The sequence below is a fragment of the Pongo abelii genome, chromosome 16 (assembly GCF_028885655.2).
Source record: "Pongo abelii isolate AG06213 chromosome 16, NHGRI_mPonAbe1-v2.0_pri, whole genome shotgun sequence".
NCBI lineage: Eukaryota > Metazoa > Chordata > Mammalia > Primates > Hominidae > Pongo > Pongo abelii.
This window is the reverse complement of record NC_072001.2, coordinates 102,276,325-102,295,833: the sequence shown is the minus strand read 5'-3', so window position 1 is coordinate 102,295,833 and position 19,509 is coordinate 102,276,325. Positions and strand designations below refer to the sequence as shown.

The 19,509-nt window shown below is 51.0% G+C and overlaps 1 protein-coding gene across 2 annotated transcripts in view; it reads right to left on the bottom strand.

Moving 5' to 3' along the window:
• Nucleotides 1-16,485, bottom strand: part of SYNM (synemin) — a 30,787-nt gene extending 14,302 nt beyond the window's left edge. For both annotated transcript variants that reach the window (XM_002825874.6, XM_009250195.4), the window contains exons 1-2: nt 15,514-16,485; nt 7,825-7,949 (exon numbers count right to left, since the gene is read on the bottom strand). In XM_002825874.6, the coding sequence (XP_002825920.4) occupies nt 7,825-7,949; nt 15,514-16,323 (935 nt within the window). In that variant the 5' untranslated portion in view covers nt 16,324-16,485. The remainder of the gene's footprint in view (nt 1-7,824; nt 7,950-15,513) is intronic.
• Nucleotides 16,486-19,509: the final 3,024 nt, after the last annotated feature.

The following is a 19,509-nucleotide window of genomic DNA, read 5'->3' as shown; positions in this document are numbered from 1 at the left end:
GGAAACTCTGGAAGCCTCCCTGCAGCCACCCAGACACCCCATCCACCCCAGCACTGCAGGCTCCCTGCACTCCGCCTGCAGCTGCCTCCCCAGCACCGCCTACCCACTCCACAGTGCTGGCCCTGGGACTGCCCCTGCATGCCACAGAAAGCCCCACTGCAGCTTCCCGGCCCTGGGACTGCCCCTGCATGCCACAGAAAGTCCCACTGCAGCTTCCCAGCCCTGGGACTGCCCCTGCATGCCACAGAAAGCCCCACTGCAGCTTCCCGGCCCTGAGACTGCCCCTGCATGCCACAGAAAGCCCCACTGCAGCTTCCCGGCCCTGGGACTGCCCCTGCATGCCACAGAAAGCCCCACTGCAGCTTCCCGGCCCTGGGACTGCCCCTGCATGCCACAGAAAGCCCCACTGCAGCTTCCCAGCGTTCAAGACTCCTGCACTCTGTCTCATTCCCAGACCTCTCCTCACTCCCCTTGCAAGTTCCTCCCTCAACTTATTCTCTTATTCAAACTTGCCCACCTGAAGCTCCTTCCTGATTCCTTTCTGCCAGTCCAGTTCCCATCTCCCCACTTCCCCCACCACCCAAAGGCCCAAAGCCCACATCCCTTTGCAAATCTCTTCTCATCACCTGAGTCTGAAGTGCTCCATCCGGTAGTGACCCATGGATAGCTTTCCCTGTTAGGGGGCAGTGAACCATCAACGCTACCTCCTAGGAATGTGCGTTCCATTACTGGAATATGCTTGACTTTCTACCTCTACATACTGTGTCCCTCCTGCCATGCTACCCTCTGCTGTCCATCTCCCTCTCTCCTGTGTCTGCTCACATTTCCCCGTCTTTCAAGACCTTCATCAATCTCAAGTCCCTCTAGAAGCCTCCCCTGATTCTCACAACTCCCTCCCCATCTCCAGAAGCCTCGTGCTGAAGTGTCTTTCGCAGCCCTTCGGGTTCCCTGCTGTGTAGCAGGCGCCCCAGATCCGTGCTGCCTCATCTACAGCCCATGTTCCTTGACGTGAAGCCCACACTGGCCGTGTCTTTGCAGGCCCCCACCCAGCATCATATCCTGCATATCAAGTGTCTCCAGAGCAGGCTGAGGGCAGGTGTGGCTCCTACCCATCCATCACACGTGGCCCTCCATGACAGGCCCCCAAAGCCCAGCTGCCCAGAGACTGGCACTGTCATAAATACCACACTAGCTCAGTCCTCAGGGCCTCCCCCTGGCCATTCCCTCTGCCTGGAAAACCCTTTCCAAAAAGTCATTTCCAGCTTCTCTTCCTGTAAGAATCAAGCATTGCCTCTTTAGGAAGCCCTCCCTGCGTGCCTCATCAGCCTCCCTCCCACTGCACCCAACACATCATCATCCCACCACTGAGGACAGGGACTAGGTCCACACCATCATCTGCCCAGCATCCCAGTACATCCAGCTCCTTTCTAATTCCACGTTCAACAGGGCATGGAGGGAACAGCCCTGGGTGAAAGCCTGAAGTTAAAATCTCAGGCTCCCCAATTATAAGTTGTGTAACCTTTTAAGTAACCTCCTTGAACCTGGGTTTCATTACATGGAAAAAAAGCTTCTTTGGTGAAGCTATAAAAATTGGAGATGCTGTCTACAAAGCACTTAGCACACGGTAGGTACTAAACAGAAGGCAGCTGTCACTCCCTCTTACCCATTCATGGTCAGAGATAATGGCACCTACTTTGGAATGCATCAAAAAGTAAGATGGATGATGGTACGGAGGGTGGACAGTCATGAGATAAAGCAAATGTAGTCGCATGTTCACTGGAGAACTCAAATGGAGCATTCATTATTCTTCCAACTTTTCTTATCTTTGGATATTCTCATAACAAAATGTGGGGAAAACTAGATAAACCTATTCATTTTGACATGACTCTGCAAAACAAGACTTAAAGGAATGAGTTGTGTTGCTCATCTGGGGTGTTCAGAGCTTCAAGTTCTGTCCAATCCAAGTCATCACCTTCTCTAAAGTGCAGTCTCTCCAGATGGCTCCCCAGGATTCTGTGACCTCGGACAGGCCCAGGGCAGCTCTAAGGGGACTGCCACATGTAACTGCAAACAGCCTAGACTGGCACGTGGGTCCTGGTGCAAGCCCCGCCTCCCACTGTGACTGCTTCCCCTCTCCTCCATCAACCCATCCTTCATCTTGTCTTCCAGGCTTCTGTGAGAAGACCTAGCACTTACCTGCCCCTGGGCCACTCTGCCAACAGCAGTGTGCACACGAATCACCTGGGATTCTGTTACGAGGCCAACTTTGGTCCAGTATGTCTGGGTGGGCCCAAGGTTCTGCATTCCCAACAAACTTGCAATGCCTCACCATGTGCATGCCGCCGCCCTGTGAGCAGCAAGGCCCTGGACCAGGGATTCTCTACCCTGGTGGTACCTGACAGTCATCCGGGGAGGTTTAAAACCACTGTGCTGGTTCCACCTGTCACTAACCTAATCAGAATCTTGAGGTCCAGGAGATTCCCAGGTGCAGTCCCTCCCTGTCCCTGAGCATCTTTCCCTTACCATTCTGCTGCTAGTGCAATAAAACGCACACTCCAGGCAAGACCCTGTGATCATACAGCAAATGGATCAGTACCTCCAGCCCCACACAACTGCAGCTACTCTTGACAGGAGACAAGAGCCAGTACAGCCTGGTACTAGCTGCAGGCAGGGTGTGTCTCCTCTCTTCTCAGTATCCACGGCCCCAAGCCCAGCCCCACAGCTCCCGCTCACTGCCACCCGCAATGCAGGAGGAAAGGGCGGGATGGTGCTGCATGTCTTAGGATGCTCAGAGGTCTCGATCTCATCTTCACCTGCCAGGCAAGGTGCCAGCAGCTTCCCTGGCCATGCACTGGCCAAAGGCAAAACTCCAGTCTCAGACTCTGAAGTTTGCTTTAATTTTATTATCTTATGTTTATTTTATTAAATTATGTATTTATTTATAAATCGCAAGCCTCTTCGGAAATTACAAGTATACAATTATATTATTTGATGATTACTTTAATGTTGCCCCTTTCCTCTGACAGTCACCTAGCAGGGCCAAAGATCTGGGTTAGGAGGTGTTCAGTACATTTGAGAGTCCTTGGGACAATAGACAAATCCCAGCAAAACGTGCTTTAAGCATTAAAGAGCCACAGTCCCTTCCCTTGCATGTGAATGAGAACCAATAAGCCACAGGATGATGACGGTCAACTCCGCAATTCTGGGGCAACGGCCACCACAGGTGGGTCAAGGTTTGCAGAGATCAAATGGGCACTTTAGTTAAAGAATAAGGGTCAGAAGAGCCCAAGTCCACGAACACAAACGGGAACTTCACACCTGTCCTCCGAATCAGAGCAGTGCAGACTACTGAGCAAGACTCCCATCGAGGATGACGAGGGTTTGTCTTGGAGACATGCACTGGTGATTTTCAAAAATGCTAAGTTTTTGGCTTACACAAAAGAATGGGTTCTATTCAACCACCTGTATGTCTTTTTCGTCGACAGGCATCTCCGAGACTACACCGGAGCACAGAGGCGAGAGGCCTGCGGCGATCCTACCTGGCAGGGCTGGAGTCTGCAGCGGGGCAGGGCCGGTCAGGCAGGCTCCTGGCAGGGGTCCTCATTTTCCCCATGCAAACTTGGACAGCAGAAAGAGGTACAGTGAAATCCTTCAGTTGCTCCCATGAAAGCACGAGTAGCTCCTAAATTCCTAGGAGATGGCCACATCAATCCATAATCGGGTTAGGGAAACGCCAGCCATAGACAGACAAAATAAACTCTGTCCTGGCTGACAGACTGCTGACAGTGAGCAGAAACGGCTTGCGATCGATGCCCTGGAAAAGCTGGGCCCATGGCTTGTGAATACCCTACCAAAAAGGCAGGCCCTGGACTCTCAGGCAGGATGCCCATGTCTACAGTGGCTTTTCAGGATGGAGAACAGGGGGCAGGACAAAATAGGGAAGAAAAGAAGAAAAGAGCTCAAAATTCCAGAGAGACAAGGCACAAAATAAGTTTCCTGATTCTAACTCAGAGAACTATTACAGAAAGAAAACAGAAAAATCCAACTGCCCTGCAGGGAAAAGATTCATCTGGCATGGGGCATTACCTAACACACACAAGTCAGTTTTCCAGGCCTGCCGGGCATCTGCCCTAGAACAGTGCCTGATTTGGGGTAACTCCCACCACCCCAGCCTCAGTCCATGTGACTCCTAAGAGGCTGGGACCCCACCCCAAAGCTCTAGAGCCCTTCATCCCTCTGGCCAGTGATGGGCTCAGAGGCAGGAACATGACCCAACAGAGATGCAGAGGCCGAGAGGATGACCACGGGCACGAGACTGGGTGGCCCTAAGCCTGGAGCTGCTCGGGCCCCACCCAGCCACGTGGTGGGAAGAGTCCAGAAAAGAGAGACCATCCCAACATGTAGACCAGCTGTACCTGAAACTAAGGATTTGATACGGTTTGGATGTGTGTCTTCTCCTAATCTCATGTTGAAATGTGACCTCCGTGTTGAAGGTGGGGCCTAGTGGAAGGTGTCTGGATTATGGGGGTGGATCGCTCATCAATGGCTTGGTGCTGTCCTCGTGATAATGAGTGAGTTCTCACTCTATGAGTCCACACGAGATCTGGTTGTTTAAAAGAACCCAGCACCGGCCAGGCACAGGTGCTCATGCCTGTAATCCCAGCACTTTGAGAGGCCGAGGCGGGTGGATCACAATGTAAGGAGTTCAAGACCAGCCTGGCCAATATGGTGAAACCCCATCTTTACTAAAAATACAAAAAGTAGCCAGGCATGGTGGCAGGTGCCTGTAGTCCCAGCTACTCGGGAGGCTGAGGCAGGAGAATCAGGAGAATCGCTTGAACCTGTGAGGTAGAGGTTGCAGTGAGCCGAGATCGCACCACTGCACTCCAGCCTGGGTGACAGAGTGCCCGCTCTCTTGCCATGTGACATGCCTGCTGCCTTTTCACCTTCTACCACGACTGTATGCTTCCTGAGGCTTCACCAGGAGCAGGTGCCAGCACCATGATTCCTGTACAGCCTGCACAACTGTGGGCCAAAATAAACCTCTTTTCTTTACAAATTATCCAGTCTCAGTTATTCCTTCATAACACAGATTGGACAAGCACAAGACTTTCAAGTATATGAGTAATAAATTCTTTTTCTGACTTGGGGCAGTCTGAGGAGAGTTTCTGTCACTCACAAATGAAAAATTCCTGATTAATGCTTTCTTCCCCCAAATAAAGCCTGAGTGTTTTCAAGTTTTCCATATTAAAGTTTAGATCATCTAACTCAACATGTGTTTCAATGCCCTACCAATTTAATTGTGCAACTGTTCACCCCACAAGATTTCCAAGGAGAATGCCAACAATGGGCTTTGGGAAGTCCAGGCTAGCAGCATCTTTTCCGCTTTCTCTGAGCCCCGGCCACCAGCCCCTCAGCGGCAGCAAGGCTCTCAAATGGGGGAACCAGAAAGGACCTCATGGCCTTAGCCCCAGGACCACCCCTCAATTCACCCCTCAGTTAAGCTGTGGCTCCTCCACGGACCGCCATGCCCCTGGGAAGGCCTCACCCCTTAGCAGCCTCCTGGGGCCCAGGCCAGGGGCTGCCTGATAGAGCTGCTCCCTCTTCACTGATGGGAGTGAGGGCTGGGACGAACCCTGGCTGATGTAAGTCTTCCAGAGAATAAAGACAGTGAGGCCGGCCCAGGCTGCAATGTAAACTACAAGCAACATATCAGCCAGATACCCTTTTAATAGACATCAAAGCAATTCAGACCACCTTGATATTCTTCAAGCAAAAAATCATGATCAGGGCCGGGCGCAGTGGCTCATACCTGTAATCTCAGCACTTTGTGGCAGCGAGGTGGGTGGATCACCTGAGGTCAGGAGTTCCAGACCAGCCTGACCAACAAGGTGAAACCCCGTCTCTACTAAAAATACAAAAATCAGCCAGGAATGGTGGCAGGTACCTGTAGTCCCAGCTACTCGGGAGGCTGAGACAGAATCACTTGAACCCAGCAGGCAGAGGTTGCAGTGAGCTGAGCTCGTGCCACTGCATGCAGCCTAGGAGATGGAGCAAGACTGTCTCAAAAAAAAAAAAAATCATGATCAGAAGATTACAGAGGCAGCCTACAAGATGTGCTGAACTAGGCCTGGGGATGGTCCCTGCTCTACCCCTCACCAGGGGAGTTGATCCCCTTCTTAACCTCTCCAGGTTTAACTCCCCCACCTGTTAAGGAGACACCACTGGAACACGGCTTTGATGACCAGACTTTGACTCTTTTGCCAAAGCGGTTTCCACAGCTTGCTCACACCCTCCATTGACACATGTTCCACAATCCTGGGAACGGAGCAGGCACTGTGCCCTTTTTACATGGCTTGGTGGGCACGGCACAGGTTTGGCACCAGACCTGGCTGGCTCTGCCCCTCACCAGCCTACAGCCCCAACCTCCCGGCCTCTCTCTCTCACCTCTAAGAGGGAAGAGTGGTGCCCACCTCAGAAGTTGACTCAGAGCAGAAAATAGTGGCAAAGAACTTAGCACCACGTCTGGCAGGCAGTAAGGACGCCATAAAGCTGGCTATTGTTAGTGTTCCTGAAGTTGGGCACCTGGGTCTCTAAAATTCCTTCCACTGTAAGCTTCACAGATCCTGGCTCCTTCAAAGCAGTCCTGAGCATAAGAGCTGCCGGGAAATAAGGGGCACCATCTCAATCAAAGACCCACTGGCACCCAGGGGAAGGGAGGGGTGATGCCAAGGAGGGGAGGAGCACTGTTCTGCCGGCCTGCAGGCCACATCCAGGGGGACTGGACTGCATTCTCTGCCCCACCCAGCACCCAGCCCCTTTGAGCACTTTGTGACCTTTTCATCAGAGTTGGTTACCTTGAACTCAAGTCAACATGGTGATAAATAAAGCCAGCTGGCCTACATTACCATGCAGCATGCTAATCTCTTGGAAGAGATTCAGTTCAGGGCCAAATCCACACAGGGTGGCACCAGAGCCCTGAGATTCAAAGCAACAATCAACAGGCAGATAGACACAGACTTCCTGGGTCCAAATCCTGTGACATGGTTTGGCTCTGGGTTCCCACCCAAACCTAATCTCGAATTGTAACCCCCACGTGTCGAGGGAGGGACCTGGTGGGGGGGTGACTGGATCATGGGGGCAGTTTTCCCCACGCTGTTCTCATGATAGTGAGTTCTCATGACGGTGAGTGAGTTCTCATGACGGTGAGTGAGTTCTCATGAGATCTGATGCTTTAAAAGTGGCAGTTTCCCCTGAGCGCTCTCTCTCTCCTGCCACCTTGTGAAGAAGGTTCTTGCTTCTCCTTTGCCTTCCACCACGAATGTAAGTTTCCCGAGGCCTCCCCAGCCCTGCGGAACTGTGAGTCAATTAAACCTCTTTCCTTTATAAATTACCCAGGCTCAGGTAGGATCTTTATAAGCGGTGTGAAAACACACTAACACATCCTGGCCCTCCACTTTCCAGTCCTGTAACTTCTCTGAGCAAAGTCAGTTCACCTGTAAACACAGTCTCCAGTTCCTAGGATCCAACACGTTGACATGTGTAAAGCTCTTCAGCAGTCCCCAGCACATACAAACACTAGGTAAGGGGGCAAGGCTCAGCTACTCCCATACTGGGGATACCTGCTCAGTGACCTAAGCAAGCCCCTACTCTTCCTCTTCCTTTTGGCCTTGGACTCCTTGCCTGGCCATGCCAAGGGCTGCTCTCTGCTTGTCACAAAGCCACAGGAACTCCACAAAGGCGATGGTCCCTAGACCAGTTTCCTTCGTGTACAAGTTACACCCCCATGGCTTCGTCAAGGCCAACTCAGCACAGTCTCCTTACCGGTAGGTCGCCACCTCCAGACTGAGGCCGGTCTTCACCTGCAGGAGGTCCTGATAGTCCCGCAGCCAGTCAGCCATGGCCAAGGTGAGGGTCGCCTTCTCATCCTCCAGGCAGCCAATCGCTCTCTAAAGAGAATAGACAGACTTTTAAATCGGAGAACTGGAGCTTTACTGGGTCGAACCGAAGGTACCAACAATTCAGGATTGAATTAAAAAACAGACCAGGGTTATTAGCAGACCTGAAAAACACCCAGGGTTATTAAACATGCAGTCATTTGCAGGATGGTTTCCAATGTTGTATCTCTTCCATATGGAAGTTTTTTATTGCATATGGAACATTTTCATAGGACACTGGCTTCTCTGCTCAGACTCTCTATTAATAATGAATGCTTAGGAGTTTATTCAAATCATCTCTACCGTTCAGACATCAGGCTGCTTAGGAAAGCCAGTACCTCAAACCAGTCACTAAGACGCTATGGAAAATAAGCCAAGACTAGAAATCCGGGGTTTTACAATATTTGAAACATAAGTCACTCAGATTCGAACTGGAATGTACTCCCCAAAGTCATGATTTCTCCAATAATAAGCAGGTAAACTGATACAGAGTTTTGTTTCACTTAGAAAAGCTACTTTAAGATCATCTGGGGAGAAATGCATTCTGGGCATAAATGACAAAATACAGACTCAGATATAAAACTTCTTTTTGGGCTGGCATGGTGGCTCACGCCTATAATCCCAACACTTTGGGAGGCCGAAGCGGGCGGATCACTTGAGGTCAGGAGTTCAAGACCAGCCTGGCCAATATGGCGAAACCCTGTCTCTACTAAAAATACAAAAAATAGCTGGGCATGGTGGCGCGGACCTGTAATCCTAGCTACTCAGGAGGCTGAGGAACAGGAATCACTTGAACTCAGGAGGCGGAGGTTGCAGTGAGCCAAGATCATGCCACTGCACTCCAGCCTGAGCGACAGAGCGAAACTCCACCTCAAAAAATAAAATAAAAATAAATAAAACTTCTTTATGAGCCGTACTTGCACAGTGCAGCTAGTAAGGGCGTCCTGGGTGCTCCTCGCAGCTCCCCTCACCCCTGGCCAGGTCCCCGACCTGCATCTCTACCTGGCAGGGAGATACTGCAGCCTTCTGAATCCCAGACCTAGACCAGTGCCCACCACATACAAGTCACACAGCACATAGCTGCTCAATTAAATTTAAAATGAAATGATCAAGATCATATTACCCTCCTCAAAATGTACTATTTGAAGTCGACAGTATCTTCTCATTAACAAACATATGGGCTTCAGCTGCACCGATTTCCAGTTTTGTTTTCTTCCCAGTTGTTAGTTACTCTGGGGAACAATTAACCAAGCAAGTATTTAAACACTGAAATAAGTCCATGTAATTTTAACTTCTGGTTTGTAATGGGAAGTCGCATTATTTCTGAACATAATTAACTAAACTAAGCTAGACCTATAAACATTTATCTTTGTAGAATTCAAAAACGGTACTACTGGGAGAGGGAATATTATGTTCGTTGCTGCTGGAATCCCTTCACCAAAGGCACCCAGGAAGATGCTGAGGGTCCACAATAAATGTGTCTGTGAAATCAAGGAATGAACTCCACTAAGATTGCACATGGAATTTATCTTTTTGGTTTTTTTGTTTGTTTGTTTTTTGAGACAGTCTCGCTCTGTCACCCAGGCTGGAGTACAACGGCACAATCTCAGCTCACTGCAGCCTCCACCTCCCAGGTTCAAGTGATTCTCCTGCTTCAGCCTCCCAAGTAGCTGGGACTGTATACAGGCGCCCGCCATCACACCCAACTAATTTTTGTATTCTTAGTAGAGACGGGGTTTCACCATGTTGGCCAGGATGGTCTTGAACTCCTGACCTCAGGTGATCCTCCCGCCTCAGCCTCGCAAAGTGCTGGGATTATAGGCATGAGCCACCGCACCCAGCTGGAATTTATCATTTTTTAAAATGCATGATCAGCCAGTAAATATTCCCACTTCTCATAACAGTTCTATTTCTATGCCAGTGATTGTTGTTAGGTTCCCTTTGAATATAAAGGGTCCTAAAGTAGTTTAAAACCCCTTAGTTTTTAAAGCAAAGCAGTAAACTTAAAAATCACTGGCTTATGTCCCAGGGTGGAAAAACATTAACAGAGCCCACAGCTGGCATTACAGAGAAGTTCACCAAAGAGCAATTGCCAGTCTTGATGTAAGTGACAGCACTGCCACAATTTAGCCACAATATTCACACATTCTATAGTTAAATCTCAATGTCAAAATCCTACATTCCCCTGTTTTAGAGGGAATACAATTCAGGTACAAGGTTCCCATACAAGATGGGCTGTACGTATGCATGTATGTATGTATGTGTGTCCTTTCCACTATAGGAAATTTGACATAACTATTACAAATTAAAAATTTATAGTAATTTATTCCTTACAAAGAAGTTCAAATGTTGTTAAACTACTTAGAAAAAAAAATACGATGAAAGCTCTCCAACCACAAACCTCCTAAGCAGGTCAAGAAAGCCCAGTCACGTCGAAGGGGTGTGCAGGAAGATTCTCCTCCCAGAGCACACAGAATAGTTCTGCACCCCACAAAATATAAAGAGGAAAATCAAACTGTGAAGTTGGAATAAGTAGTTTCAATCACATTTCCATGAGTCAGCTCCTCTTAAATTGTCAAAGGAAAATTAGTTGACATTTGGAAGCAGAAATATAAGACTTCACTGGCTCCCAACAGTCTCCGCAGAAATCACAACAAATCCTGCTGTTGAATAAAACTTCAGACTTGGGCTCTGCTTGGCCAGTCTACAAGCTGTGGGTCAGGACAGAGGCATTGGAGCCCCAGACACGGGACACTAAATCTAACCCGAGCAGAGGCAGTTTCACCTAATGCTGCAAAAGCTTGGGAGAGAGGTCACCTTTTGCTATTTAGAAGCTTGGGAGAGAGGTCACCTTTTGCTATTTAGAGAAGTTTTGGGCAGCATCACAACTGACGATGAAATCTTGCTCCACACTAGGAAAGGCATGCTGCTGTTAGTATCAAAAGAATTAATTTTCTCTTAGCCAAACTTACCGCTCACTGAGCAAGCCTGTGGGACAGTTCACAAATATCACTGTCATTTGCAACCTTGAAAGGTAGAGCTCCAGGGGATTTAAATACTGTGATAACTTCAGTTACACACAAAAATTAAATGTATTCGTAACAATAAGCATGAACTGGATGCCAACGAAGTATTTATAGCTTAGCCCAGACAGCACCCTGAATTCAAGTTATATTTTACAATCTCGGTGGGTATGTAAGAAGCATCTCAAACTGAACACATGTACACTGAACTTGAATCTCCCACCCAGGCCCGTCCTCCTAACCAATGCCCTGCAGTAAAGGGTACAAGAGGTACTGGAAGTAGCTCCCAGAGTGTATACAACTGGTTCATTCGTTCAACTAACAGCCGTTGAGCATTTAGTGTGCCGAGCTCAGTGCTTCATGGCTGCGGATTCAGCAGTGAAAAATGCCTCGTAAAACAAGGAAAGTCCCTTCTTCCAGTTGCTCAGGCCACAATGCCTGAAGTCCACTGTGATTTCTCCCTCTCCCATCACATCCAATCCGGCAGCAAACGCTGTTGGCTTCAACTTGAAGGCAGGGCCCCCTCTGAGACCCCTGGTCCAAGCCTCCAGCCCTTCCTGCCTGGATTACTGCAACAGTCTCTTAAGGCGTCCCTGCGTCCACTCGGTCTATTTTTAAAACAGCAGCAACAGTGATTCCATTAAGCCACAGCCAGGCCCCAACTCTCCTCTGCTCAGAACCTCCAGTGGCTTCCCATGGCACTCAGAGTAAATGCCCAAGTCCTGCAGTGGTCACTCCACCCTCTGTTCGCTGTGCCCTAGCCACGTCGGCAGCCTGGCTGAGGCGTCCCCGAAAAACCATGCGCCGTTTCCACCTGAAAGCCTCTCAGGCCAAAGGACTTTCCTTGTTTTACGAGGCATTTTTCACTGCTGAATCCACAGCCATGAAGCACTGAGCTCGGCACACTAAATGCTCAACGGCTGTTAGTTGAACGAATGAACCAATTGTATACACTCTGGGAGCTACTTCCAGTACCTCTTGTTTCACAAATGGGGAAACTGAATTGCAGACAGCTTAAGGAATGTAACCGGCCCAAAGAGCGGCACAGTCAGAATTCGGGGCCAGGTAGGACAGCTGCAGAGCCCTGACCCTTATAGCTAATCCCATCCTAATCCCACCCCACCTTCCCACCTACAGAAAGTTTTCATTCAATCATGTACTGGGGGCTTGGAAGCCTTTTCCAAACAGTCAGCCTCAGCAGCTAAGGGCTCACGTTCATAAGCAAAAATCTCAGTGTTTGCAGGGTAAAGCTGGTCTTCACTCTATCACAAATGTCTTCAAGTGTTTTCTGAAGCCCCTTCCTGCAGCCTGGGTGTGTCACTCAGGCTTTAAGTGATCTAGATCACATCTGGGAACTTGGATGGCAGTTCAGCAAAGTCTTCTCGGGCAAATCTGAGGCCAGGCCTGGGCAGGCCAATGACTATCGCCTCATACAGTGAAGGCGCATGGGCCATCTGCGAAGGACCAGTTTCCCCTCAAGTAGAATCCTAGTAAGCATCTTCCCCCTTGAGCCACAGAAGCTGTAGCCAGAGGCAGGGAGAGCTGGGCACAATGTGGCAGCACCCTCTACTGCCTCCAGCTCCTGCCTCCAGAGGAGGGGGGCATTAAAGCACATGGAACACAGAAAAAAAGAAACGAAAGAAAATACTTTTAATGCCAAAACTATTCTGACATCAGCCAGCTGGAGGGGTCTAAAAGCATTTTAGGACGGGAAATCAGCAGAGTACCTCCGGCTAGCCCTTAGGAAGAGCAATTATCATTGTGCTATGAATGCAAGAATACTGGTTAAAGGTTTCTCTCCGATCGAACAGACAGAAGAGAGAAACAGAGGCCCAGCGGTCAGTTGCTCAGGCACTAGAGCCTGAGTTGAATCCTGGCTTAACTACTTACTAATCAGGTGACTTATGTACCTCAGTTTCCTCCTCTGTAAAATGCAGCTAATATTAGTACCCACTTCCTAACACTGGTGTGGGCACTGAGAGTGAATACTTGTGAAGGGCATCTGTGGTACCTGGCACACACGAAGCACTAGCTAAAGGCTCTTAGTAATAAGATATTTATTACTGTATACTAATTAAACACATTTTTAGGATTTTTTCAGTCTCCCCATAGTAAGCATCTACAGAACCTGAAAAAAATTACAGGCTTGGGGTTAAATCATCCATACTCACTCTTTCACATACTTCCTAGCATCTGTGATTGGTGCTGAATCTTCTGGAATGCAATTTGAAATGGGGTTGACTTAACTGAGGGAAGATTCAGCATATGGACAAGGTAGTGACTGGTAACATTTAGTGCAATAAAACCTCTGCAAATTGGAACTGAAAAAAAAAAATGGCCGGGCACATGGCTCACACCTGTAATCTCAGCACTGTGGGAGGCCACGGCAGGTGGATCACTTGAGGTCAGGAGTTTGAGACCAGCCTGGCCAACATGGTGAAACCCTGTCTCTACTAAAAATACAAAAATTAGCCAGGCGTGGTGGTGGGCTCCTGTAATCCCAGCTACTCAGGAGGCTGAGGCACTAGAATCACTTGAGCCCAGGAAGCGGATGTTGCAGTGTGCCGAGACCAGCCACTGCACTCCAGCCTGGGCAACAGAGCAAGACTCCGTCTCAAAAAACCAAAACCAAAACCAAAAAAAAAATCAGGTCCTTAGTGACATTTTCCTCGCTCTTTGCTTTTAGGAAAAAGCAGCAAATTCCAACAAGAGAGAGGTATCACTGGATGGGAAACTGAGAGTGGGGTCCCAGCCCCACTCTGAAGGCAGGTTTGACCTCAGGAAGAGCACTTCCCCGGTGGGCCCTGTAGTCCCTGTGTCAAAGGAGGGCTGGACAGGATTCTAACTGCACTTCCAAGTCCCCATCTCTCCTCCAGTCAGGGGAACTCTGCTTTCATATGCTTCAGATGAGGAGTTCCACTGAAGGTTTCATTAGTGGGGAAAAGGGCTTTGCCGCTAAGAAAGAACGCTGGAACCAGAGTTTGAAGGTCTGAAACGTGCCAACTGAGCCGTGGCTGTGAACGCATGGTGACCATTTGGTCCACACAGCGTGGCTCAAAGCAGCATTTCCTAAACCTGCCTGCACAGCACAGGCCCCTGAGTTGGTAGCGAGGGCTCCCTACAAAGGGGTTCCCTGAGCAGTAGGTTTGACAGATACTCCTTTTTGGAGAGTCACAATAACCACTGGTTAAATCTCCATGAATGCCACATTAAGGCACTTTTTAACTTTCACTCAACAACGGGTATAGGACCTGTGGAACTCAGACCCCTGGCCGCTGTCATTGCGAAGGGACACAAGTACTCACAAGTGGAAATCGGTACACACTGGGTCAGTCCCTGTCCCTGCTCTAGCTATGGCAAAGCCCCAAAAGAACACTTTCAAAAGTTATGAGGCGGAAGCCAAACAAAACCCACAACTCAAAAGATTAAATCCCAATGTAGTACCATATGGCATTCTATGATTTCCCATCTAGCCTGCAGCTCTTTGCATACTGAAAGTCTAGCACAGTGCTGGGGACCCAGGGAGAATCAACAGGTATTTACTCATCATCTGTGGATACCTGTCACATCACCCCAGTCATTCCATATGACAACCCCCATGTTCCTCTCACTTCTAATTTTTAAAAGTCAGTCTCAAATCTTTAACTCACAGCTGCAAACTGTACTCTTAAAATATTCGTGAAATTGTGCAGATGTTATTTCCAACTGTCCTCCTGAGAACTCCTGAGAACTATTTCCAATTCTGGCTGAGGCTGGGCAGGGCGGGGGCCAAACGCTAGGACTGGACTGGGCATAGCTTACATCAGCCACAGGTGTCACCCCGCCGGTGTCAGAGGGTTTGCTTCCCTGAAATAGTAACTGTTTATATCACTCTGCACTTGTAATAACATCCTGCCAAAGGGCCCCACTTTCCCACAACTTTTACACTACGCAGAGATCTGACGTCAGCGTGTGCTGTGAGCAAAACATCTTCGATCAAGCTCTTTTCTGCATTATGGTTGCTGCCCCTCCCAAGATCAAACAAGGCAGCCGCTCAGAGAGCCACAACTGCGGCTTCCAACTGGGAAATCATATTGGCAAAATAAAAACCGTTTTGGAAATTAATTTGAGTTTTCCCCTGAGGAGCACTATAGACAGCGGGGCTAACATAAGCCGTCACTTCTGCAAGTGAGGGAGGTTTCTCGGTTGACTCTTATATCTGGGTCTACTGAATCTAGGAAGCACGGAAAATGGAAGGAAAACCTAGAGCTAACAGGGTGGCCTATCAGGATGCGCCCAGTCACGCGCGTCAAGAGTTAAAGCAGCTGCCACCTAACCCCATGACGGGGACGGGGCTATCCGCTAGGACCTGCCGCCCGGCGCTCGCCCGCTGAGTCGATGGACCAGCGGACCGAGTCCGGGTCCCCATGCCATTCGGGCACCCTCTGGGAGGGCTCTACCGGTCCGCGACGCCGCGCCCCTGGTGAAGGGACCGCTGCCCCACCCCGTCAAGGGCAGGGTGCCGGGGCGACGGCAGGGGGTATGGGGTCAGCGCGCCGTCCCCGCGCACGGACCTGCCGCTCCTCTGCCTGTAGCTCGTACTCCTCGCGCATCCGCAGCAGCTCGTCCTCCAGCCGCGCGCGCAGCTGCTCCAACCCGAGCGCCTCGCGCCGCAGCGCCTCTGCCTCCTGCGCGCACAGCCGCGTCTCTTCCTCCGCCTGGAGTCTGCTCTCCTGGCCGCGCCGCAGCGCCTCCTCCAGCTCGCGCACCTCGTCCTCGTACAGCTGCACCGTCTCCCGCCACGACTCGGCCACCAGCAGTGCGTAGCTGTCGTGCACCTCCCGCAGGCGTGGCGGGGGCGCGGCGGGGCCGGTGGCGCGGCCGCGGAAGTGCATGGTAAGGCTGGCGGCGCGCGCGCGCAGCTCCCGCACGTCGCGTTCGTGGGCCGCGTCGAGGCCTCGGCGCTCGGCCTGCAGCCGGCTCAGCAGCGCCTCGAGGGCGGCCCGCGCGCCCAGCGCCTCCTGCAGCTCGCGCTGCTGCGCACCCAACTCGGCATCCAGGCGGCCGCGGGCGGCGCGCTCCTCCGCATCCAGGCGCTGTAGCTCCCGCAGCTCGCGCCGCAGAGCGTCCCGCTCGCCCTCCGCCAGCGCAGTGGCCCAGCTCAGCTCGTCCAGCTGCTGCCGCAAGCTGCGCGCCTCCTCGGCGCAGCGGGCTTGCCCCTCGGCCCACAGGCCCTCTCGCCCGCGCCGGCCTCGCAGCTCCTCCTCCAGGAGCAGGTTTTCGCGCTCCAGCTCCCGCACCCGACACACGTAGTCATAGAGCCGGGCGTTGAGCTCCTGCAGCTCGGCCTTCTCGGGGCCCGTCTGCAGCCGCCAGGACAGCATCTTGCCGGGCGTGCGGGGCTCTCGCGGCTGGCCGGCTCCCTCCTGCCCTGGTCTTGTCCCGGTCTTGTCCCCTCCGCCGCGAAGCTCCGGCCTCGCCGCTGCCCCGGAGGCCCGCAGACTGGGACGCGAGCGGGAGAGCCAGGCACTTAGCTGACGGGGCGGGCGGACTGGGCGGGCGGACTGGGCGAGGGCCGCGGCCTCCAGCCAATCAGAGCGCGGCCCGGCGAGGCCTCTGCGGCCGCACAGCGCCCCCTGCCGCACCTTGGCGGCCGCAGGTGGTCGGCGCGGGCAGTCGGGTAACAGCTGGCGGGGTGGCGGGCTAGCCAGGCCGGGCTCAGCGAAGGGGCGCCGGAGAGGGCGTCCTGCTGCTGCCCCGTCACGCGTGCCCGCAGCATACGAGTGTCCTGGCGTTCGTGGATGGAAATAGAAGCCTATTGAGTTGCTGTGGTGCTGGCCATTTACGAGAGACTTCTTACCCGAGGCCCTGGAGATTGGTTGGTTTTCTATTTTTAAAAAAATTATATGGGCCGGGCGCGGTGGCTCACGCCTATAATCCCAGCACTTTGGGAAGCCGAGGTGGGAGGATCTCTTGAGCCCAGGAGTTCGAGACCAGCCTGAGCAACATAGAGAGATCCTGTCTCTACCAAAAAAAAAAAAAAAGTATATATATAGCCTGGCGTAGTGGTGTCACACGCACTGCTTGGGAGGCTGAGGCGGGAGGATCACTTGAACCCAGGAGTTCAAGGCTGCAGTGAGCCTGATTGTGCCACTGCCTTCCAGCCTGGGCAAGAGAGTGAGACCCCATCTCTTTTATATATATATATATACACACACACACATATATATGTATGTATATATGTGTATATATATACACACACATATGTATGTATGTATATATGTGTATACATTGCACATATATGTGCATTAATCTTTTTTTTTTTTTTTTTTGAGACAGAGTTTCCCTCTTGTTGCCCAGGCTGTAGTGCAATGGTGCGATCTCAGCTCACCGCAACCTCCACCTCCCGGGTTCAAACGATTCTCCTGCCTCAGCCTCCCGAGTAACCGGGATTACAGGCCGGCGCCACCACGCCCGGCTAATTTTTTTTTTTTTTTTTTTTGTATTTTTGGTAGAGACGGGGTTTGTCCGTGTTGGTCAGGCTGGTCTCGAACTCCCGACCTCAGGTGATCCGCCCACCTCGGCCTCCTGGTCCTGGGATTACAGGCGTGAGCTACGTGCCCAGCCTAAATAATCTTTTTAACTTAAAACATAAATGTATATCCATTTGCCAATATTTTAATGTGCAAAATACTTCTCTTGATGTCAGTTGACTGGAGTCCCGGTTGCCCTTCTTATACAAACTATCCTCATAGTACATTACATTGTCCAAAACGAATTTCTTTCATTTGGAGTGAAAACTTAGAGACCATAAAGTGCTCCAAGTACAGAACTTTCTAGACATCTAACATCTCCCCGAACTTTTGCAAATCTCACACACACATCCCTAATGTGACAGCTGTTTCTTTCCAACGTTTCCCTAAGAAAGTATTCAGCTTAATTGCCATGGAAAACACAGCTCTTTTTTGTACACTTGCATTTCATTAGTTTTCATGGCAGTTATTTATGAATGACAGTTCTCAGTGTAAGTGTCATTAAGGCTCACAGGGACAAACCAGCTGACCCTTGGTCGGGGTGCCCTTGAACTTGTGGCAACACAAGTGCCCAGGGCGAGACCTGGACGGTCATCCACTGGCCAGAGGGCTCCTCATGGCAGGGCCAGCAGTAAGTGTATTTTACAGATGGCATGGAAAGGTGGACTACTCAGCAAGCTGGTCCAGGGCCTCTGACAAAGCTTCTAGTGCTCTCCTTGTCACAGGCATGAGCCTCCAATCACAAGCAAGGCAGAAAGTGGGCCTTTGTTTTTCTAGAGACCCTGTGTTGGAGATCCCATTCTGTAGGTGGTAGAAATTAATATCTTTCAATGAATAATTCCCTGTCTTTTTCTGCTAAAACTAAGTGGGGGTGGAGAGTGGGTTTATTCAGTGCTTGGGTTTATTCACCTTGGTGTGGAACAGGGGGATTTGGACCCCCATCACCCTATCATTGTCCATCCTCCCATTCCCCCAGGTGCACACTGGCACCTGGCCTTTGCTTGTCAAACAACAGAGCTGCTGTGGTGTCATCGCCCAAACCTGTGTGGAGACCCTGCCAGTCCTGGGCCCCTCTGGGACATTGGGGTGCAGGGGGGCAGCTCTCACAGTTGCCTGGACTCCGCTGCAGCTGTTTGTTCTCAGCTCTTTGACTCCCCACGCTAACAGGGGTTCTGCTTTCCCACATCCCCTGGCTGGGCAGGGGACAGTCCTGCAGGGTGGGAGAGCCTTCTCAGGGACCAGTGAGTCCCAACAGGACACTTTGCAGTGACTCATTAGTCTTTCTTTGCCCAGTGCCCTTCAGGGTCTTGGACTTTGAAACTCAAAACCTTTCCCCCATTTCTGCTGTAAATCCTGTCCCTGAGGAATTGACTGCTCCAGCATACAGCTGCCCAGGTAGGGAAAGAGTTATAGGGGATCAGGAACTAGCAGGGCCAGGAGGTGGGAGGGGGGAAGTACCCCCAGCTACTCTTTCAGGATAATATCCTGCTGCTTCATACTGAATTCTCACAACACTGAAGCTCGGAGGGGTGAAGTGACTAGAAGTATTAGAGTTGTGACTACAAGAGCAGACTTCAGCAGGCAGGGTCTGGCCAGGAGGCAGAGGCAAACTCAAAGGGAAGGGAATGATTGATGGGATGGGGGTGGATGGGATGAGGAAGCACCAGGGACCAGCAAGAGCAAGAAGCCAAGAAGCTGTTAGCGCCCTAGGGTGTTGGCTGAGCCTGGAGAAGCCCAGAGCGCTGGAAAAGAGCAGAATGGATCCTAGGAGGGAGCAGGAGGAGGAACACCCAGTTCTTCCTTCCTCCAAGCCTCCCTTCTCTTGCCAATGCCTCCCGCTGTGGAAGCCAGAAGTCACGGGAGCCTGGCAGTGGTGCACTGCGGTTGGCTCCCACGGGTCTGTGAGTGCCAACTGTTAAATTTCTAGAATTTTGTGGACCACTTGTTAAACACAGCCATTATTAAAAATTAATTATAGAAGCTTACAACTAATTATACAAAAAGAGCAAACACATATTCAAAACATATCACTTTCTC